Here is a 24,730-nt window from a genome sequence, read left to right as displayed (position 1 = left end):
GTGTACTTTGTCAACTTTTGAAACCATACTCCCCCCTGAACCCAAAGACTTTGGTTTTCCAGAAGCAGCTCAGCGGGTCATGGGAATAACTCCGCCTGATCGCTGATCATCATTGTTTATGACCGGAACTACGACTGTATCTGATAGTCTTCAAACCTCCAACTTTCATTTTTGATTAATGAAAACATTCTTGGCAAATGCTTTCGCTTTGCTTTGTCTTGCGCCAATCCAAGAATTTCACCATTAGAGGCGCAAAACAGATGCCCCCGACCGTCCCTCTTAATCATGGCCCTATTCCGAAAACCAACAAAATAGAACCGGAGTCCTATTCCATTATTCCTAGCTGAAGTATTCAGGTGACCCGGACTGCTTTGAAAACTGTAAAAAAAAATTAATGGCCGCTAAGCAGCAGGCACTCTCCCAGAATTTTTAAAATGGTCAGCTCGGCAGCAGGCCCTTGCATATGATTTTTTTTTTTTTTTTTTTTTTTTTTTTTTTTTATATAGAGGGTCAGCTCACCAGCAGGCCCTCACCTACAAGCTTTTACAGGGTCAGCTCACCTGCAGGCCCTGACCTAATTATACCTAATAGATAATTTGCGCGCATGCTGCCTTGTTTGGATGTGCATCTCCAGAATCAAACACTTCCCCCTTTCCCGTGGTTGGCGCTGAAAAGAACATTGAAAGTTGATCATGGGGACATGAGATTGGCCCTAGGTTATCTAGAGTCACCAAAGTGTCAGCAGGCCCTTGCCCATAATGTTTTAGATTGTCAGATCAGCAGGCGCTTACTCCAAATGTTGTTGAGGGTCACCAGCAGGCCATCAATTATAAGTTTTCAAGGCTGTGTATGATGCCCTCCTTTGTGTAACAAAGGGTGTATTGGAGTGCTGGTTCCTTGTAATTTTTGACAGCCCTTTCACTTAGTGCATAGGCTTTGAGTGTAGGAGTCCCACTACCTGAACAATTGTACCAGAATGTGAATGAGGCCCTTCTTTGTGATATACCGGTTGTATCAGATTGCTTCTTCCTTGTAATTTGTGGCAGCACTTGCACTTTATATAAAAGTAAATATACAGGAAAGAATGTTTCCTAACCACGTTTCCTCTAAAGTCTATTTTATCTTCGGTTTTGTGTGTATTATTGTCAGTCTGTAAAAGTGGCGTACTACTCGGACAACATCATTCCCAGCAGCGACCTGAGAGTCAAAGATGCATCCAGACATTCTCCCCATGCTGTTTCCGAACCATTTCCGTGGTGGTGCCATCAATTTCTGTCCTATTCCTAAGAACCAGGCACCTTCCCCTCTTCAGAGCAGGGGGTGCCTGGTTTAATGCTTGGGTTCTCCCATTGACTTCCACCGAGAATCCCGATGTGTTCAGCCCATGCCCGTGAGCACTATGATGCTCGAGCAACACTAATTTTCGGGCCTACAAAATGATGCAGAACGTCCTGTCGCCTGCGTGCACCAGAGGAAGGTGTTTTATTTGGGCGCGTAGCTGGCACAGATTGACATTTTCCTCTGCCTGCAGCAGGAGCTCCACCAACACCAGCAGCGCCATGGCCATATCCCTTATTTGATGCTCTCCTCATTCTTTTGAGGTCACCCACAAAATTGACAGATGGACAGAAAAACAATGTGTATATTTTCCCCAAAAAATGGGTTTGTGTCACGGACAGAATTGAGAGAGATTAGCAGCCTAAGGGTCGATTCCCCCTAGTCCACTCACCACACCTGTGGTGATGTGGGCCAGATATATTGATGACATCTTTATTATCTGGCGGGGGTCGGTGGACACCTTTCGAGACCTGGTGGACACTCTCAATGTGAACCTCCTAGGACTCTGGTTCACATATGAGATGTCCGCCCGTTCTTTGCCTTTACTTGACATTCGGATTGATAAGGGACCGGAGGGTGAACTGAGCTCCTCACGCAAACCTATAGGAAACCGACAGCTACTAACTCTTTGCTGGAGTGGGAGAGTTTTCATCCCGGCCCTTTGAAACGAGGAATTCCAACAGGTCAATACCTGAGGATGAGAAGGAATTGTTCCTCCATCCACCAGTTCAAGGAACAGGCGGGGGATCTCGATCAAAGATTTCTAGAAAAGGGGTTCCCAGACCATGTCTTAAGGAAAGCATACCAGAGGGCACTTACCTCTGACCGTACAGGGCTGTTACATCCACAAAGATCCCGAAGTGAGGAAAGAGTGATACGCCTGATAGGCACCTTTTGACATGGGGGCTGAAGAGTTAAAGGAGATTCTGAAGAAAAACTGGGGAACTCTCTTGCTCGATCCAGACATTGCAAAAATGGTGACCCCGCATGCCCAAGTCACCTCCCGAAGGGGGCGTAACATCAGAGATCATGTGGTGCATAGCCATTACTCGGGTGTTGGTACTACATCAACCACCTGGCTACGAGCGCCACACGGCTCCTACCATTGCAGTGGCTGTGTGGCTTGTCCCTACATCCAACAGGGGCATAGCTTCATTAGTCATGTAACAAAAAACACATACACCATTAAACAATTTATTAATTGTCGCACCAGAGGGGCAATTTATCGAGCACAATGTGTATGTGGCCTGGAATATATTGGTACAACTAAGCGGGAGCTGTGCAGGAGGATAGGAGAACATTTGGGGGACCTACGCCATCAAAAGGACACCCCCCTGGCACGCCATGTGACAATGTTCCATGGCGGGGATTACTCACAAGTTCGATTTATGGGTATTGAGGCTGTACCACCCCCATATAGGGGAGGTAACTGGGACCAAAAGATCCTACAAAGAGAGACCTGGTGGATCTTTCAATTAAAAACTGTCCACCCACAGGGACTTAATGAACAACTCTCCTTTAGTTGCTTTATTTGAGGTTATCCCCTACCTCCTGCGCAGCAATTATACCCCAGCGTTCATCAGGGCCACCAATTGGCATCATAGGACCTCCTGATCTAATATCACATACTCCAGGGACATTGTTGCGAACCTTGCAGCAATGCCTGAAGTGCATGTATCCCCTCTGCATATTTTTATGATAGAGGCTCCATTCGAAGTACACAGCCATTTCCCCTTTGATCTTCACCGGCCAAAATACTCTAATAAAAAGGTGACGCTGCGCCACTCCTATTGTGGATTACAGCAGCGCACCATTTATCTGAATGAATATGGAATTCATTCATACCCATTATGGTGGGGTGTTCCCCTATCCCTGTAGGGCATCCCCACACAATCTCTCCGCTTTCAGTCTTATGTGGACACAATGTTGTAGTTACCCTAATGAGACTCCAGTATAGGGGGCCAGCGGCTGTGACTTAAATATCGTTAGCACACCCGCTTACCATAATAATCCCCCTGTCAACTTCTCCCTATCTCACTATGGTCGAAGGACCTGCGACCATGTGACGCCCCACGTGACCATGACGTTATGGCCACGTGATGGGTCATGACTGGGATGAGGGGTGGAGTTTTGATGATGCGGATGGCTTAAATGGTGCAGCGGTGCCGGCGTCCTTTGCTGTACTGCCACACGTGGGATCCAGCACACTGACTGGCGAGGAACTGGAACCAGTCTGTATCGTGGGAACAGGTCCACTGACCGGCTACTCCTGACGAGCTAAGCACATTCCTTCCACCCCCATTTGTGATTGCGGCTAATGTTATACTGCCACACCATGGGAGGTGTGTGAAGGAGGCATGACATATATCAGCTGTTGCTAACTAACTAATGCTGAGTATAATCTGTTTGAAATCCTGGTGACCTGCCCCAACCTGAGGACAGGCCACTGCTACTGCTGCTATCATCAATTTATGTGGGCCCCTGACGAACTGTAACACAACAGGGAAACGCATCGGGCCACTTTGTCACTGATTCTTTCAGCAGGAATCTATCTATATATGTGTTGGGTGATCACCGTGTGACACCCTTAAACACACTATTTCTCTCAGGACACGGATCCTCGCAGGTCTAGTGTCATATTCAGTCGTTCCAGGGACCTGGGAGCGTTTCTGTGAGTGGTGTACCTTATCTGCCTCTAGGGATTCCCTCCCCCCCCCCCCCCCCCTTCCCTCCCCTTCACGACGAAGCTGGGCAGTCAGAGCACTGCTTAGGGACACATTAGGGGCTGCATAGGAGGTTGCGGTGGTTAGGAAAAGGGCCCTTTTACCAGGGTAATAGGGGCTGAGACCCAGCAATCCCCTTCCCCCTTTTCCCTATTCCCTCCCTAGAAGTGTTTGTACATTCACTACGAGTAGGGTGGATGCCCACCCCTCTCTCTTCTTTCTGCACCTCATCTAAGGGCAATTATTTTATTATAAATATTATTAAAAGTTAATTATTAAAGGTGACCATTATTCCATTTAAATTGTTCGACTTGACCATACCACCATGCACAGGCATGGTTGACTTGATTGGGGCAGGTAGCATCTACGCTGGATGTGGGACCAGAGGGCCTCAATGCTGTTCACTGATGAAAGTTGATTCGTGCTGAGCATAAATGATGGCTGCCAACGATGTTGGAGACATCAAGGAGAGCACTATGCATCAGCCACTGTTCTCACCAGACGAGCCTTTGGTGGTGTCAGTGCAGGCAGGTTTGTCTAGTCAATACAGAACTGCCCTACACTTTGTGAATGGTACAGTGACAAGCTCATACTACTTGAATAACATCATTAATATGGTAATTGTGCCTCTACATGAACAACACCGGCCTAATTTCATCTTCATGGATGACAATGCGCCAGCTGATCGAGGTCGCTTCATTAGGGAACTGCTGCTGGAGACTGCGGTACCTTAAATGGAGTGGCCTGCACTTTCTCCAGACCTGAAATCCCAGTTGAAACCTATGGGATCAACTGAGTAGCTGTGTAGAGGCTCATAACTCTGTACCCCAGAACTTCAATTACCTGTGTGGAGTTTCAAAAGTCAGCTATATACAATCACGCACTTGTGTAGAACAACCTCTATGTGCACGGATGTGACTTGTTGAATTTGACTTTCTCCACTTACAGCTTATGCATCAGACACCCAAGCGTTAATCAAGTAGGCTTTTAATCCGGAGATTGTATTACAAGATGTTGCAGGGTAATCCAGATGGTAAAAGAATTATGCCAACAATAACTCCTAACTCAGAAGATTGATGCTGCTACTCAGAAAGCTGAGCACACAATGAGAGCAAGGCATCACTGGGAAAACGGAGTGGCTAGGCTAAACTAACCAGAAGCCTGAAAACGGGGGTGGGGGGGAGAGAAGAGCATACCAATGCACAAGGCAAGATACTGGAACAGAACACTCCCCGTCTATATATTCGCCTAAATAATTATTAGGAACACCAGTTCTATTTCTCATTAATGCAATTATCTAGTCAACCAATCACATGGCAGTTGCTTCAATGCATTTAGGGGTGTGGTCCTGGTCAAGACAGTCTCCTGAACTCCAAACTGAATGTCAGAATGGGAAAGAAAGGTGATTTAAGCAATTTTGAGCGTGGCATGGTTGTTGGTGCCAGACGGACCGGTCTGAGTATTTCACAATCTGCTCAGTTACTGGGATTTTCACACACAACCATTTCTAGGGTTTACAAAGAATTGTTTGAAAAGGGAAAAACATCCAGTATGCGGCAGTCCTGTGGGCAAAAATGCCTTGTGGATGCTAGAGGTCAGAGGAGAATGGGCCGACTGATTCAAGCTGATAGAAGAGCAACGTTGACTGAAATAACCACTCGTTACAACCGAGGTATGCAGCAAAGCATTTGTGAAGCCACAACACGCACAACCTTGAGGCGGATGGGCTACAACAGCAGAAGACCCCACCGGGTACCACTCATCTCCACTACAAATAGGAAAAAGAGGCTACAATTTGCACGAGCTCACCAAAATTGGACTGTTGAAGACTGGAAAAATGTTGCCTGGTCTGATGAGTCTCGATTTCTGTTGAGACATTCAAATGGTAGAGTCCGAATTTGGCGTAAACAGAATGAGAACATGTATCCATCCTCTGATGGCTACTTCCAGCAGGATAATGCACCATGTCACAAAGCTCGAATTATTTCAAATTGGTTTCTTGAACATGACAATGAGTTCACTGTACTAAAATGGCCCCCACAGTCACCAGATCTCAACCCAATAGAGCATCTTTGGGATGTGGTGGAACGGGAGCTTCGTGCCCTGGATATGCATCCCCCAACTCTCCATCAACTGCAAGATGCTATCCTATCAATATGAGCCAACATTTCTAAAGAATGCTATCAGCACCTTGTTGAATCAATGCCACGTAGAATGAAGGCAGTTCTGAAGGCAAAAGGGGGTCCAACACCGTATTAGTATGGTGTTCCTAATAATTCTTTAGGTGAGTGTGTGTGTGTGTGTGTGTATATAATATAATATAATATAATATATATCTCACGAATGAAGAGGCAGCACTTCCAGTTTTTGGTGATAGGGTGACGACCCCAAACTTTATTCCCAGCAACGTTTCAGCCTTCTCAATGAGGCCTTTGTCAAGCTACAACAGTGCTATACTGTGGGGTTTATATACCCACAATTTTTGAATATGGATCCTGAAATCCGGTTCACTCTGATGCACTCCACCGAGCAGGTCCAGTTTCTGGACACTATGGTGAGGAAACATGATACGAGGTTGGTTACGGACTTGTTCATTAAACCGACGGATTGCAATAAGCTCTTGAGATTTGAGAGCTGCCATCCGCGGTCTATGGTGAAGTCTTTACCACGGAGCCAGTTTCTCTGGATTCAACGTATTGTGAAAGACCCTAATTTAAAGAATAAAAGATTGACTAAGATGGCCGGGAAATTTTTAAATAGAGGGTATCCCAAGAGGTTAGTACAGAAACATCTGGATGATCTAAAACCTAGGAGCCCCAATAGAGTGACTGAACAAGCCAGAATACCTTTTATTTCCACTTATACCGAAGGCAGCGATCAGGTAGCAAAGGTTGTTAAACACTGGCCTATATTGAGCAGCAACTTTGGCCATGTGAAAGAATTCACTATACCCCCTTGATGTCTTACAGGAGAACGGACAGTTTGAGAGACAAATTGGTTAGAGCAGAGGTGGTAGGTGACAAAACCACAGTTCAGACATATATAGGTCGTAAAAAATGTGGAAGCTATCCATGTTTGAACTGTGTAAACTGCAGCTATATGTTGAAGGGAGGAGCATTTACACACCCAGTAACTAACAGGGTGTTTGAGATTAGACACTTCCTGACTTGTGATAGTTCATTCGTCGTCTATTTATTGACATGCCCCTGTAGTCTCCTATATGTTGGGGAGACTACCTGTGACGTGAAAACGAGAATGAACTATCACAGGTATTCCATCCGTCAAAAACGGAAAGACCTCCCGGTGCCTAAGCACTTTGTGGAAGCTGGGCACAGGGAAAAGGATCTCAAGTTTAAAGTGATAGACCATATTCCCCCACTCAAAAGGGGAGGTAATAGGGAGAAGAAATTGAAACAGCGTGAGATTATGTGGATACATAAGTTACGCACACTTAGGCCTGAAGGTCTTAATGCTGAATGTAGATGGGAATTATGTGGATAGGTAATGTGTTACTTGCTCATCAGACGTGGAGGTGATAATACTCGTTGAGTCGAGTGGGGAGGGTGTACAACAGTGCTACTTGGAATCTATTGTATGATAAGCACACTTATATATTCTTTGGTTTATTTACAGATGGAAGCTTGAAGAATTTAATGACCCTTTGTCTCATGATTGGACAACACCGTGTATGGACCACCCCAGTGCGCTGGCATGACGGTGACCATTGGTCAATGCGAATGAGGGACGTGGATGACAAGTCACGCACTGCACGTTAGGGAAATCCGACCTGCATTAATTTATACTGAATTGGTATTGGATGCCAACTCTGGCCTGGAACCTATATGCCAGATGACATTTTTATGTATACCAAGTTTGAAGTGCATGGAGATGGGATGGGTCCCTCCCATTGTAACTGCATAAATGTCTTCACTCTAGATGTGTGTATTGACCTAGGGGGCAACACTACGTCGGTCTTTATACCGATATTGTGGTGGTCGCCACTCCTGGGTACATTAACACATCTGGATACAGGTTGGTTGGACTGTTGTGCGTTGTGTGACTGCCTCGATGTTACCTCTTTTGTATTTGATTCACATTGTGTTACCATGGCCACTGACACGCCCCCTTGACGCCATGGCTGTGTGGTCCGGTCATGTGTCTTCTCTTTCCCTCCCCCCGCCGCCGCTGTGCTCGCGATGCGCTCCACTGGGCGATGTTGCGTTCCAGGGTGCGTGCGGGATGACGCGGCGGCGTGGGGAGGTGGACGAGTGACGCATGACGCGGCGCATGCGCTTGGCCGATGGGGAGACGCTGATGCGGGCGCACTTGGCTGATCCATGACGGTTAGTTCCAACAGTTTTTAAAGTCTAATATGATGCAGCTGCATCATGAACTGATGATTATTTTAACCCTTAATGTATGGAACACTTTTATGTCTACATGTATTTAATTGAATGTTGGATACGAGGGATAATGACACAGCACATTGAATCACTTTGTATAATTAGAATAATGTCTAGGATGTATGATTTACACTATTGATTGATGTCATAACTTTTATATGAAGGTTTTACCTGTTTGATACGCATATTGTATGTACACAGAAAGTCATGTGATAATGTGACGTTTGATGATCATGTGACTTTATTGTTAACATGTGGTTTCACTGATTGCACTGAACTTGTAATGGATTGTGGGTATATAAACCCCACAGTATAGCACTGTTGTAGCTTGACAAAGGCCTTATTGAGAAGGCTGGAACGTTGCTGGGAATAAAGTTTGGGGTCGTCACCCTATCACCAAAAACTGGAAGTGCTGCCTCTTCATTCGTTGAATATATATCTTGGAGGAGAAGCCTGCCTCTGTGAGGATTTTTTGCACCCAATGCACAACTTCTGACTGTGCTGCTGCAATATTTGTGGTATATTATTTATATATATATATATATATATATATATATATATATATATATATATATATATATATATATATATATATATATAATTTTAGCTTGCAGATGCAAATAATGTCCATCTACCTGAAAAGGAAACATGCAATGAACATTATTCAACTCAAAAAACGATATGTTTTCAGTTTGGGCCATAGAGCTGGTACTAGAAACAGTCTTGGTCGCTATGTGACTAGTCTCAGGAGGGTTTAGTGTGATTTGATGAGCTTGAAGCAGCTTGGTCTCTAATGGCGCCTGAAATACTGTGTAAGGTGCCAGAGGTTTGAAAGAAAGAGAAATGTCCACTGGACTGGGGTCAACTGTATAGTTATCGGCTGCCTCTTTTTCTACTCGGATGAGTTCAGCAGGCTGGTATGCAGAGGCCGACTCTTCTGGTGCCACATGTATTGACTTTGCTTTCGTTTAGGACGAATTGCAGGGGACGCCTTTCTGAGTCATTAGATATCTTGGACATAGGACGATAAGCTTCTAATTCTTCAGCAGCTGCTTCTATAACAGTTCAGCCATTGCTACTGCTTCTTCCCTTTCCTTCTGAAGGACCTCCAAATCAGCTTCAGCCTTGGCTTTGGTCGCTTGCGCTTGAGCCTGTATAGCTGCTTGATATTGGGCTTGTATCTCAGCGACTTGAGCCTTAATGGCTGCTTCCTTTCTAATGCAGTGAGCTTGTACCTTTGCTGCTTCTGCTTTTGCACGTGCTAACATAGTGAGTTACTCAGCGAAGAGTGCTGTGAGTGAGACCTTAGCGATGAGAACTGAGCAATAGATTTCGAGGAACGGGATGAAGCCTTGGAGTGCCTTGAAAAATTAGAATGGCGGGACGCAGTTTCATATTGTTGTTGTGATATCTTTGTCCTCTAGCATTGACTTGACTGCCACAAATCTGCTATATCTTACATCATTAAGTGCAGTGTGGGTCTTTAATTCTAGGATGAATTCCTCTGAGTCGAGACTTGATAACAGAGAAGAATATTTTTTTCAGACAGTCTTATAACACTCATAGGTCTTATTCAATTTTGTACACATGGCCTTTAATTGATCTTCATTATAGCCTGATCCATATGCTGCATCCATACATTTAGTCTTTTGCCACAAACTGGATAAGTTATTACTTATCTCAATTTTGTTAGTTAGGAGGGCCTCTTTCATTCTTAATGAGGGTCTGGAAATCCTTTTAGCTGTGTCTTCCATTTCCATTTGTTACACAGCAGATACCTCCTAGTAGTTAGTTCAGTCTTTCTGGCACCCTGCCAACATTGTAAGCTACTGAACGGCAGTCACATGACCTCCTACTGCAGGTGTTTGTGTTAAGCCTTGCAATGTATCAATATGATGGGCTCTTCCCTGTAACTTGATAGCAGGCAGATGATATTTGTCTCAGAAAAACAGGGCTGAATGCAGTTCCTTGCCTGTATGAAAACTGCAATTTCTAGAAGCTTCTGCGATCCTCAGTGAATGCAGTGCAGAGCAGGATATGATGAAAGTCTTATACAAGCGGTGCAATTACCCTCCACTGCAGCAAGCAAGAGACTAATAATGTCTTATTACTTGGAGGAGGGGAATATTCTATCCTTAACAAGAGAAGGAGAGTACTAAGGCAATTCTTTTACTTTGGCGTTTCAAAAGTCAGCTATAAACATTCACGCACCTGTGTAGAGCAACCTCTATGCGCATGGAAGTGACTTGTTGAATTTGACTTTCTCCACTTACAGCTTACGCATCAGACACCCAGGTGTTAATCAAGTAGGCTTTTAATCTGGAGATTGAATTACAAGATTTTGCAGGGTAATCCAGATGGTAAAATAATTATGCCAACAAGAACTCCTAACTCAGAAGATTGATGCTGCTACTCAGAAAGCTGAGCACACTATGAGCAAGGCATCACTGGGAAAACAGGGAGTGGCTAGACTAAACTAACTAGAAGCCTGAAAACAGGGGGGGAACGTATATACCAATACACAATGCAAGATACTGGAACAGAACACTGAGGGCCGCCGTTCAAGAAGAGTGGGATTCCATACATCAGCAGACAAGAAGTTGACTTGTGAACAGCATGAGACGTCATTGTCAAGCTGTAATTGATGCTCAAGGCCACATGACAAGTTGAGGCATTGACATTTTTTGTGGTAGCATACCCACGACTGTTGGCTTTTATTTCAATAAATTGTTTGAATACTTTGCATACTTCTGCTTAAATGTCCTACTTTTATTATATAATATCACTGTAGCTTGACCTTTTTATGTTTTCTATAAGTGAGGATGAACTCGCTGAGGACAAAAAGGATCTACCAATAAGAGTAATCCAGCTTTCTGGTCTCAAGCAGCCCATTTCACAAAGTCTGCAGTGTTTTAATATTTCACTTATAATAAATTCACTTTAATTCCATTATAGATGCAAAGGTAAAGATGGAGGAAACCTGTATGTATCTGCAGCTGAGGAGTTAATTCGACCAGAAAGGAACACATTGGTGGTAAATTTTACAGACATTGAATATTACAACCAGCAGCTTGCTACCACAATCCAAGAGGAATATTATAGGTATTTTTAATTTATTGTAATTACTCATTAATACATAGCACAATTAATTTACAGCTAGGGCAGTACTGATTTTAAAGGAGGTTTTCTATCTCTTAAAGTGATGGCATATTTGTTTCTCTGACAGATGTAAGATGTGTAGTCAAATGATAAACTGTAATGTGCTTGCATGTGTAATACATTTTTTCATTCTCTTCATTCCCTAATAGAGTATATCCCCATCTGTGCCGAGCTGTTAGAAACTTTGTCAGACAGATTGGGAACGTACCACTCAATAAAGAGTTCTATGTTGCATTTTCAGACTTTCCTGCAAGACAGAAGTAAGATTTTATTTACTAATACATTTTTTCTAAAAATCTTTTGAACTACTAACGGCTCATAATATTATAATATGCTTATCCTTAACCCCTTAGGGACCGGGCTCATTTTCACCTTAAGGACAAGGCCACTTTTTGAAAATCTGACCATTGTCACTTTGTGTGAATAACTTTAAAACGCTTTTACTTATCCAGGCATTTTATTTTTTGGGGACGTTACAAGGCTTAGAAGTTTAGAAGCAAATCTTGAAATTTTTCAGAAATTTTCAAAAACCCACTTTTTAAGGACCAGTTCAGGTCTGAAGTCACTTTGTGAGGCTTACATAATGGAAACCACCTAAAAATGACCCCATTCTAGAAACTACACCCATAAAGGTATTCAAAACTGATTTTACAAATGTCGTTAAACCTTTAGGTGTTCCCCCAACAGATAATGGCAAATGGAGATAACAATTTTTTTGCAAATTTTCCATTTTAATCATTTTTTTTCCAGTAACAAAGCAAGGGTTAACAGCCAAACAAAACAATATTTATTGGCCCGATTCTGTAGTTTACAGAAACACCGCATATGTGGCCGTAAACTACTGTACTGGCACACGCTAGGGCGTAGAGGGAAAAGTGCGCCGTGTGGTTTTTGGAAGGCAGATTTTGCTTGACTGGTTCATTTACACCATGTCCTATTTGAAGCCCCCCCCCTGATGCACCCCTAGAGTAGAAACTCCATAAAAGTGACCCCATTTTGGAAACTACGGGATAAGGTGGCAGTTTTCTTGGGACTATTTGTAGGGTAAATATGATTTTTGGTTGCTCTATATTAAATTTTTGTGAGGCAAGGTTACCAAAAATAGAAATTCTGAAATGTCATATCCATTTGCCATAAACTGTTGAGGAACACCTAAAGCAGTGGTGCCCAACCACTTTTCGTCTGAGGGCCGCACTAGACTTGGTATAAATTTCGTGGGCCGGAAAGAAAGCTTTGCCAGAAAGAAATGCAAACGCTGTGAGGGGGCACGTGTGAGCATTACTACTGTGAGCAGGGCACATATCTGGCATAACTACTGTGAGGGGGCACATATCTGGGCATAACTACTGTGAGGAGGGCACATATCTGGGCATAACTACTGTGAGGGGGCATAGTAACATAGTAACATAGTACATAAGGCCGAAAAAAGACATTTGTCCATCCAGTTCGGCCTGTTATCCTGCAAGTTGATCCAGAGGAAGGCAAAAAACCCTGTGAGGTAGAAGCCAATTTTCTCCACTTTTGGGGAATAAAAAATTCCTTCCCGACTCCAATCATGCAATCAGAATAACTCCCTGGATCAACGACCCCTCTCTAGTAGCTATAGCCTGTAATATTATTAAGCTCCAGAAATACGTCCAGGCCCCTCTTGAATTCCTTTATTGTACTCACCATCACCACCTCCTCAGGCAGAGAGTTCCATAGTCTCACTGCTCTTACCGTAAAGAATCCTCTTCTATGTTTGTGTACAAACCTTCTTTCCTCCAGACGCAGAGGATGTCCCCTCGTCAGTCACAGTCCTGGGGATAAATAGCTGATGGGATAGATCTCTGTACTGACCCCTGTGCGATCTCATGTGCGAGTATTTCCCACCTCTTCCAGAGCTCCCACCCCAACATCCCCACACCCCTCCCTAGATTCCCCCCCTTCAGTGTCATTCACAGATTCCCCCCCCTGTGTCATCCACAGATAACAACCCCCCCTCAGTGTCGTCTACAGATAACAACCCCCCCTCAGTGTCGTCCACAGATAACAACCCCCCCCCCCCTCAGTGTCGTCCACAGATAACAACCCCCCCCCCTCAGTGTCGTCCACAGATAACAACCCCCCCCTCAGTGTCGTCCACAGATAACAACCCCCCCCTCAGTGTCGTCCACAGATAACCACCCCCCCCTCAGTGTCGTCCACAGATAACAACCCCCCCCTCAGTGTCGTCCACAGATAACAACCCCCCCTCAGTGTCGTCCACAGATAACAACCCCCCCCCCTCAGTGTCGTCCACAGATAAAAACCCCCCCCTCAGTGTCGTCCACAGATAACAACCCCCCCCCTCAGTGTCGTCCACAGATAACCCCCCCCTCAGTGTCGTCCACAGATAACAACCCCCCTCCTCAGTGTCGGGCACAGGCAGCATTGCTTTGCTGCGTGTGCCGTTCGCAGCGCTCCCTGCGCTGATAAAGTCCAGGTTACTGCGCGGGCCGCATGACATGGCTTCGCGGGCCGCATTTAAACCCGCGGGCCGTAGGTTGGGCATCACTGACCTAAAGGGTTAATAAAGTTTGTAAAATAAGTTTTGAATACCTTGATGGGTGTAGTTTCTTAGATGGGGTCACTTTTATGGAGCTTCTACTCTAGGGGTGCATCAGGGGTTCTTCAAATAGGACATGGTGCCAAAAAAAAGATATCAAAAACAAAATCTGCCTTCCAGAAACCATACGGCGTTCCTTTGCTTCTACGCCCTGCTGTTTGGTCATACAGCCGTTTACGACCACATATGGGGTGTTTCTGTAAACTGCAGAATCAGGGTAATAAATATTAAGTGTTTGGCTGTTAACCCTTGCTTTGTTACTGGAAAAAAAGGTTTAAAATGGAAAATTTGCCAAAAAATAGCTGTTTTGGCACAGTTTTTATAACAAAATTTGGACCGTGTTCATCTGAGGGGTTAGGTCATGGGGTATTTTTATAGAGCAGATACTTATGGACGCGACGATACCTAAAATGTCTACTTTTTTAAAATTTATTTAGGTTTTACACTATATTATTCTTTTATAAACAAAAACATTTTAGTATCTCCATAGTCTAAGAGTCAGTTTTTTTTTTTTGTGTGTTTTTTAGCCGATTATCTTAGGGGCATATGACTTTTTGATCGCTTGCTATTACACTATTTGTGATGTAAGGTGACAAAAAAATACCCTTTTTTTATTAAATTTTTTGGACCGTGTTCATCTGATGGGTTAGGTCATGGGGTATTTTTATAGAGCAGATACTGAATTGACCTGCAGTTTGCTGCGATCGCCGGTACGTCATGTGTCCTTAAGTACCAGGATCACGGACACGGATGCCAATCTTGTGTGCATCCGTGTTCTTTCCCGGACCCATTGACTTGAATGGGTCCGTGAAAAAAAACGGAAAACGGCACAACGGCCACGGATGCACACAACTGTCGTGTGCATGAGGCCTAAGAGAGAGGGGCTGGATATTTTTAGTAAAGACACATTTTTACGAAAAAAATGAGTAGAGTTGAGCGAACCCGAACTGTAAAGTTCGGGTTCATACTGAACTTTAGGGTTTTCTGCACCCGGACCCGAACATTTACGTAAAAGTTCGGTGTTCGGCGATTTTTATGGCGCTTTTTGAAAGGCTGCACAGCAGCCAATCAACAAGAGTCATACTACTTGCCCCAAAAGGCCATCACAGCCATGCCTACTATTAGTATGGCTGTGATTGGCCAACTGCAGCATGTGACCCAGCCTCTATTTATTAGTGTTGATCACGAATATTCGAATTTCGAATTTTTATCGCGAATATAGGTACTTCGAAAATTCGCGAAAATTTAGAATATATCCCTCACTGCTTCTAGCTTGTGGGCCAATAAGAAGGCTGCAATATACTTGACTTTAGGAGTAGTACTGTTTGCGAATTTTGCTCTATATTCACTATATTGCTATATATTCTTGTTTTAGAATATTACGAATATTCGAAAAAACGAAGTTATAGCAATATAGAGAATATTCTAAAAAAAAATCGAATAGAGCAATTTAGCTAATATAGTGATATAATCTTCTTTGTCTAATAGTTGTAAGTTGAAAAATTTGCAATGAAAAATTTGAATCCGAAAATTTGAATTCCGAAAATTCGCATATTGCACAATCATTACCTTTCCGATTTTTTGGAGTAAAAAAAAAATCGCAAATTTTCGAATTTGCGAATTTTCGCCGAATATTCTACAAAATATTCGCGAAATATTGCGAATTCGAATATGACCCCTGCCGCTCATCAATACTATTTATGCTGGAGTCACGTAGCGCCGGATTAGTGTAGGGAGAGGCTGCAGCTGCTGTGAAGGAGAGATCAGGGAGAAATCTAATCAAGAACTGTTTTTTGTACTCAGCGATCTACAGCAAAAGTGTTTTTTGTGGGTGCAGTGCACAATTTTTTTAAGCCTGCACTGAGCCAACTACTGCTGAAAACTAACTTTTTTTTCTTCAGTTAGTCAATATCAATACATGATCGGCAGCCATTTTATGCAATGATAGTGGACCAGCACAGACTGTCTGCAAGTCCAGAAATACAGCTTTGGCATACTGGGGTGAAAAAAGCCTCTGCTATATTGCACATCTGGGATTACACGTGCATAAGTGACTGTCACATTTAGGACAGAAATACCACTTTTTAGTTAGGGTGAAAAAACCCTCTAATATACTGCACATCTGGGATTAGACAAGCATAAGTGACTGTCACATTTAGGCCACAAATACCGCTGTCATATAGAGTTTAAAAAAAATAAAAATTGAGTGCAATACCCTACATCAGGGTTTTTATTGGCGGTTAATAACTTTTTAACAGACTTAACCACTTTTTACTTTGCTTTGTAAACGCTAACTATAAGGAAAACATCTAATAAGGGACGCGGTCATGGTCATGGTCGTGGTGGTGGTGTTGGTGGAGCCTCTGTTGCAGGGAGAGGACGTGGCTGTTCTGCCACAGCTACACGTCCTACTGTACCTACTACCTCAGGTCCCAGTAGCCGCCAGAATCTACAGCGATATTTATTTGGTCGGGCCTAATGCCGTTCTAAGGATGGTAAGGCCTGAGCAAGTACAGGCGCTAGTCAATTGGGTGACCGACAGTGGATCCAGCACGTTCACATTATCTCCCACCCAGTCTTCTGCAGAAAGCGCACAGGTGGCGCCTGAAACCCATGCCCATCAGTCTGTCACATCACCTCCGTGCATATCGGGGAACCTGTCTGAGCCTCAAGTCATGCAGCAGTCTCTTATGCTGTTTGAAGACTCTGTTGACAGGGTTTCCCAAGGGCATCCACCTACCCCAGGGGTGGAAGACATAGAATGCACTGACGCACAACCACTTATGTTTCCTGATGAGGACATGGGAATACCACCTCAGCACGTCTCTGATGATGACAAAACACAGGTGCCAACTGCTGCGTCTTTCTGAAAAGGAGGATAGGGAGGAAGACTGGGTGGAAGACGATGCAGGGGATGATTAGGTCCTAGACCCCACATGGAATGAAGGTCGTGCCACTGACTTTCAGAGTTCGGAGGAAGAGGCAGTGGTGAGACCGAGCCAACAGCGTAGCAAAAGCGCGAGCAGGGTGCAAAAGCAGAGCAGCCGTCGCCAAAACAGTTCGCCTGCTACTGGCCACCGTCACCAGGGACCGAGCACACCAAAGGCAGCTTCAAGGAGTGCCCTGGCATGGCACTTCACACAATGTGCTGACTACAAGACCTGAGTGGTTTGCACGCTGTGCCATCAGAGCCTGAAGCGAGGCATTAACGTTCTGAACCTTAGCACAACCTGCATGACCAGGCATCTACATGCGAGAGACGGGCTGCAGTGGAGTAAGCACCTTCAAAACCGAGAAAGGGCTCAGGCCCCTCCTGCTCCCTCTTCTGCTGCTGCCTCTGCCTCTTCCTCCGCCTCTGGAGGAACGTTGGCACCTGCCGCCCAGCAAACAGAGGATGTGCCACCAACAACACCACCTCAGTCACCAAGCATCTCCACCATGTCACACGGAAGCATTCAGCTCTCCATCTCACAAAACTTTGAGAGAAAGCGTAAATTCCCACCTAGCCACCCTCGATCCCTGGCCCTGAATGCCAGCATTTCTAAACTACTGGCCTTTGAAATGCTGTCATTCAGGCTGGTGGAGACGGACAGCTTTAAACAGCTCATGTCGCTTGCTGTCCCACAGTACGTCGTTCCCAGCCGCCACTACTTCTCCAGGAGAGCCGTGCCCTCCCTGCACAACCAAGTATTGGATAAAATCAAGTGTGCACTGCGCAACGCCATCTGTGGCAAGGTCCACCTAACCACAGATACGTGGACCAGTAAGCACGGCCAGGGAAGCTATATCTCCCTAACTGCACACTGGGTAAATGTAGTGGCGGCTGGGCCCCAGGCGGAGAGCTGTTTGGTGCACGTCCTTCCACCGCCAAGGATCGCAGGGCATCATTCTTTGCCTCCTCTTAGTACTCTGCTTCCTCCTCCTCTTCTACCTCCTCCTCATCCGTTCAGCGACAGACCTTCACCACCAACTTCCGCACAGCCAGGGGTAAACGTCAGCAGGCCGTTCTGAAACTGATGTGTTTGGGGGACAGGCCCCACACCGTGCAGGAGTTGTGGCAGGGTATAGAACAACAGACCGACGAGTGGTTGCTGCCAGTGAGCCTCAAGCTCGGCCTGGTGGTGTGCGATAATGGGCGAAATCTCGTTGCAGCTCTGGGACTAGCTGGTTTGATGCACATCCCTTGCCTGGCGCATGTGCTGAATTTGGTGGTGCAGAAATTCATTCACAACTACCCCGACATGTCTGAGCTGCTGCATTAAGTGCCGGCCGTCTGTGCGCACTTCCGGCGTTCTCATCCTGCCGCCGCTCGGCTGTCTGCGCTACAGCGTAACTTTGGCCTTCCCGCTCACCGCCTCATATGCGACGTGCCCACCAGGTGAAACTCCACCTTGCACATGCTGGAGAGACTGTGCGAGCAGCAGCAGGCCATAGTGGAGTTTCAGCTGCAGCACGCACGGGTGAGTCGCACTGCAGAACAGCATCACTTCACCACCAATGACTGGGCCTCCATGCGAGACCTGTGTGCCCTGTTGCGCTGTTTCGAGTACTCCAACATGGCCAGTGGCGATGACTCCGTTATCAGTGTTACAATACCACTTCTATGTCTCCTTGAGAAAACACTTAGGGCGATGATGGAAGAGGATGTGGCCCAGGAGGAGGAAGAGGGGTCATCTCTAACACTTTCAGGCCAGTCTTTTAGAAGTGGCTCAAAGAGGATTTTTGCAACCGCAGAGGCCAGATACAAATCTGGCCAGCCAGGGCCCACTACTGGAGGACGAGGAGGAGGATGGGGATGAAGCATGTTCACAGTGGGGTGGCATCCAACTCAGCTGGGCCCATCACTGGTGTGTGGCTGGGGGGATACAGAGGACGCAGACTATACGCCTCCCACAGAGGACAGCTTGTCCTTACCTCTGGGCAGCCGGGCACACATGAGCGACTACATGCTGCAGTGCCTGCACAACGACTGCAGAGTTGCCCACATTAACGTGTGCTGACTACTGGGTGGCCATCCTGCTGGATCCCCGTTACAAAGACAATGTGCCGTCCTTAATTCCCTCACTGGAGCGTGATCGGAAGATGCGCGACTACAGGTGCATGCTGGTAGACGTACTCCTGAGAGCATTCCCAACTGATGTCGGGGGACAAGTGGAAGCACAAGGCGAAGGCAGGGGAGGAGGAAGAGGTCACCAACGCAGCTGTGTCAGCGCCAGCACCTCAGAAGGCATGATTAGCATGGCCGACATGTGGAAAAGCTTTGTCACCTCGCCGCAACAACCGGCCCCAACTGCTGATATGGAGCATGTTAGCAGGAGGCAGCATTTGAACAACATGATGGAACAGTACCTGTGCACATGACTACACGTACTGACTGATGGTTCTGCCCCATTCAACTTCTGGGTCTCCAAATTGTCCACATGACCAGAGCTTGCCCTGTATGCCTTGGAGGTGCTGGCCTGCCCTGCAGCCAGTGTACTCTCTGAACGTGTATTTAGCATGGCAGGAGGAGTCATTACAGACAGACGCAGCCGCCTGTCCACAGCCAACGTGGACAATCTCGCGTTCATTAAAATGTACCAGACTTGCATCCCACAAGACTTGTCTGTACCTTGTGCAGAATAGACATTTATACCACCATCAAACATACATTCTTGTATTCAAGTCAAGTGCAATAATTCTTTGTTTTAAATTTTTTTATTTGTCCCAATATTTTGGGGCTACCTACCCCAATAAAAAAAAACATTGTTGGCTACCTCCTCCTTCTCCATTGCTGCCTCCACCTACAACACCACATTCACCGCCTCCTCAACCTCCGACTCCATATCCACCTCCTTCTCTGAGTTGCAGGTTAATAATTTGCAATTTTAAGTTATTTTATTTCATTTTAAGTTATTTCCCTATCCACATTTGTTTGCAGAGCAGTTGCCATGCTCTTAAGCACATTTCACTGCCTTTTACATCCCTCTAGCCTTTTCAAGGACTATTTTAGAGCCATTTTAATTTTAAGAAGTGCCAATTTTTTCAATTGTCGGGTGACATTTTACCATTTTTGGCGTATACAAATCCCTGCTGTGTCTGGGTGACAGGGGCCTAAATCTCTCAAAATCCTCTGTTGTATTGCTGGGTGACAAGAACCCCCTTTTGCCGTGAATGAACCCCTGCTGTGCCTGGGTGACAGGGGCCTAAATCTCTCAAAATCCTCTGTTGTATTGCTGGGTGACGAGGATGACAGGCAAATTTATAAGATTAGGCAGAGAGAGGCCAAACAAGTTATAAGAGCTTCTAAAACACAGGCAGAAGAGAAATAAGCTCAGTCAGGGAAAAAAGGCGAAAAGGCAATCTTCAGATACATAAATGAAAAGGAAACGAAAACAAGGAATTACCAAATTAAAAACAAAAGGAAGGTATCTGGAAGAAAATAAAGAACTAGCTGACTGCCTCAATGAATACTTCTGTTCAGTTTTTACAAAGGAAAATGAAGGAAAAGGACCTCAGTTAGGAAAGAAGACTAATGAATCTTTTGATGCATTTGTCTTTACAGATGAAGAGGTTCTAAGTCAGCTGTCTAAAATTAATACAAATAAGTCACAGGGGCCTGATGGGATACACCCAAAGCTATTAAAAGAGCTCAGCGGTGAACTAGCAAAACCATTAACAGATTTATTTAACCAATCACTGGCAACAGGAGTCGTCCCAGAAGATTGGAAATTAGCAAATGTTGTGCCCATTCACAAAAAAGGTAGTAGGGAGGAATCGGGCAACTATAGGCCAGTAAGCCTGACATCAATAGTGGGGAAACTAATGGAAACCATACTTAAGGAGAGGATTGTGGAACATCTAAAATCCCATGGATTGAAAGATGAAAAACAGCATGGGTTTACTTCAGGGAGATCATGTCAAACTAATCTTATTGATTTTTTTGATTGGGTGACTAAAATAATAGATGGAGGAGGTGCAGTAGACATCGCTTATCTAGACTTTAGTAAGGCTTTTGATACTGTCCCACATATAAGGCTTATCAATAAATTGCAGTCATTGGGCTTGGACTCCCATATTGTTAAATGGATTAGGCAGTGGCTGAGGGACAGGCAACAGAGGGTTGTAGTCAACGGAGTATATTCAGACCAAGGTCTTGTTACCAGTGGGGTACCTCAGTGATCTGTTCTGGGACCCGTATTGTTTAATATCTTTATCAGCGAAATTGCAGACGGCCTCGATGGTAAGGTGTGTCTTTTTGCGGATGACACAAAGATTTGTAACAGGGTTGATGTTCCTGGAGGGATACGCCAAATGGAAAAGGATTTAGGAAAACTAGAGGAATGGTCAAAAATCTGGCAACTAAAATTTTATGTTGATAAGTGCAAGATAATGCACCTGGGACGTAAAAACCCAAGAGCAGAATATAAAATCAGTGATACAGTCCTAACCTCAGTATCTGAGGAAAGGGATTTAGGGGTCATTATTTCAGAAGACTTAAAGGTAGGCAGACAATGTCATAGAGCAGCAGGAAATGCTAGCAGAATGCTTGGGTGTATAGGGAGAGGAATTACCAGTAGAAAGAGGGAGGTGCTCATGCCGCTCTACAGAGCACTAGTGAGACCTCATTTGGAGTATTGTGCTCAGTACTGGAGACCATATCTCCAGAAGGATATTGATACTTTGGAGAGAGTTCAGAGAAGAGCTACTAAACTGGTACATGGATTGCAGGATAAAACTTACCAGGAAAGATTAAAGGACCTTAACATGTATAGCTTGGAAGAAAGACGAGACAGAGGGGATATGATAGAAACTTTTAAATACATAAAGGGAATCAAAAAGGTAAAAGAGGAGAGAATATTTAAAAGAAGAAAAATTGCTACAAGAGGACATAGTTTTAAATTAGAGGGGCAAAGGTTTAAAAGTAATATTAGGAAGTATTACTTTACTGAGAGAGTAGTGGATGCATGGAATAGCCTTCCTGCAGAAGTGGTAGCTGCAAATACAGTGAAGGAGTTTAAGCATGCATGGGATAGGCATAAGGCCATCCTTCATATAAGATAGGGCCAGGGGCTATCCATAGTATTCAGTATATTGGGCAGACTAGATGGGCCAAATGGTTCTTATCTGCCAACATATTCTATGTTTCTATGGTCTGCATTGCTGACAGGGAACTAAATTTAGTGAAAACCTCTGTTACTGATCGGAAGATGCGCGACTACAAGCGCACGCTGATGATGGCATTCCCACCTGATAGCGGGGGCACAGTGGAAGCACAAGGCGAAGGCAGAGGAGGAGGAAGAGGTCGCCAATGCAGCTGGGGCACCGCCAGCACCTGAGAAGGCAGGGTTAGCATGGCCAAAATGTGGAAAAGCTTTGTCAGCCTTGGAGGTGCTGACCTGCCCTGCAGCCAGTGTATAGTGTGAACGTGTGTTTAGCACGTGAGAGAGCATTATCACAGGCCACAGCCAATGTGGACAAGCTTACGTTTATTAAAATGAACCAGGCATGGATCCCACAGGACTTGTCCGTACCTTGTGCAGAATAGACATTTATACCAGCCTCAAACATCCATTCTTGTACTCAAGTACACTTATTCTTTGTTTTATTTTGTCATAGGTCACAATATTTTGTGGGATACCCCAATTTAAAAATAAAAAAAAACACATCAGTGTTGGCTACCTATTCCTCCTTCACCACCGCTTCCACCTACACCGCCACGTCAGCCTACACCGCCACATCCACCCATCCACCACCTCCTCAACCTCCTACTCCTAGATCCAGATTGTAATTTTTAATTTTTCTGTATTTTATGTTATTTTAAGTCCTTTCCCTATCCACATTTGTTTGCAGAACAGTTGTCATGCTCTTAAGCACATTTTGATGCCTTTTGCAGCCCTCTAGCCCTTTCCAGAACTATTTTAGAGCCATTTTAGTGCCTAAAAGTTCGGGTCCCCATTGACTTCAATGGGGTTCGGGTGCCGAACCCGAACTTTTTTTTCAAGTTCGGCCGAACCTCCCGAACATCCAGGTGTCCGCTCAACTCAAAAAATGAGTATAATGCAATAATTTAAAAAATTCCCCCAAAAGGTACCCATAGCCTTTAATACAGAAAAAATTGCCCAGATATAAATTCATTAAGTGTGTAATATTTTTTTTTTTCTCTAATAGGATACGAGAACTTGGTTCTTTAAAAATTGGAACTTTGCTTCGTATTAGTGGTCAAGTTGTGAGGACTCATCCAGTTCACCCGGAACTTGTCAGTGGCACATTTCTATGTATGGATTGCCAATCTGTAGTAAAAGATGTGGAACAGCAGTTTAAATATACTCAGCCAACTATATGTAAAAATCCAGTTTGTGCCAACCGCCGTAGGTTTACGCTGGATGCAAATAAGTCACGATTTGTTGACTTCCAGAAGGTACTTTTTTTTTTTTTTTTTACTTTCAAGTTCCAGCTGTTCAGGTTTTTAGCCAACAATACGCAACACAGGATTAAACACTGTAATTTAAGTTTAGATTAAAGTTATATTTTACAAGTAAAATATTTTTCATTAGTTCCTAAAAAACCTATGCTAATCGTTAATTCATTTCAATGAACCTGCTGTGGTCGCTCTCCTTCATAATTTGGGACTCAACCCACCAACAGGTGTGCACCCTACTCTAGTTAGAAGGAATGACAGTCAAGTGAAGACTGCTAACATGGTTGTAATAACAATGCAGTGTCCCCTATGCCTTTCTATGGTCTGAAGGCTTGACATGTTAGAAACGGTAGAAAGATGATCACAAATAAGGAAATATTTTATTGCAAAGATGGTAAAGACTCAGAATCTCAAACTATTATACATTTTGGACTTTGAAAGCCATGTTGCTACGGCAGTATTTCAAATTCAAACAAGAGCATAACTAATATGGTAAATGGAGACATCTAGAGGCTTCTCTATAGATTACATTATTGGTTTGGTGGTGTGAAATCCTATTCTGTTCACTTTTTTTAATTTTATTTTTTCCTTGTAGCTAAATATTAAGTTATTAGAATTTATGTACTGCTGTATATTTATTTTTATTTTTTTCATTTAACTTCCTGATTTCTTAGGTGAGAATTCAAGAAACGCAAGCAGAGTTACCTCGTGGTGCTATTCCACGCAGCGTTGAAGTTATACTTCGTGCAGAAGCCGTTGAATCTGCAATGGCGGGAGATCGCTGTGATTTTACAGGCACATTGATTGTTGTACCTGATGTTGCTGCGCTATCAGTAGGAGGTATATTTTCACATTTATTTTGAATCAGAAAAAATAAGTGTAAGGTGCAATCATTTGTCTTTGTGAGGAAAACATATCTAATAATAAACTATTCTAATACTAGGATAGGTAATCATTAGTGATAAGCGAATCTGGACCACCACGTTCTGTAAGTGATTAAGCTGTGGGCAGTTGTAAGTCATCACAGTCATGCCTAGTATTGGCTGGCGCACCATGTGGCCATGCATGCATAAATGCTGGTTAACATGGGGCACTGCCATTCTGCTCTGACTAGTGTAGG

General features: G+C 44.4%; 1 protein-coding gene across 1 annotated transcript in view; it reads left to right on the top strand.

Annotated features, from left to right (window-relative positions):
• LOC121001206 (maternal DNA replication licensing factor mcm6) overlaps positions 1-24,730 on the top strand; it is a 197,291-nt gene that overhangs the window by 91,289 nt on the left and 81,272 nt on the right. The window contains exons 2-5 of the mRNA XM_040432170.1: positions 11,420-11,566; positions 11,773-11,883; positions 23,361-23,610; positions 24,285-24,450. Of these exons, the coding sequence (XP_040288104.1) occupies positions 11,420-11,566; positions 11,773-11,883; positions 23,361-23,610; positions 24,285-24,450 (674 nt within the window). The remainder of the gene's footprint in view (positions 1-11,419; positions 11,567-11,772; positions 11,884-23,360; positions 23,611-24,284; positions 24,451-24,730) is intronic.

Source organism: Bufo bufo, chromosome 5 (genome assembly GCF_905171765.1).
Source record: "Bufo bufo chromosome 5, aBufBuf1.1, whole genome shotgun sequence".
NCBI classification, from domain to species: domain Eukaryota; kingdom Metazoa; phylum Chordata; class Amphibia; order Anura; family Bufonidae; genus Bufo; species Bufo bufo.
Note: the sequence above shows the minus strand (reverse complement) of the source record. Positions and strands in the feature narration are given on the sequence as shown.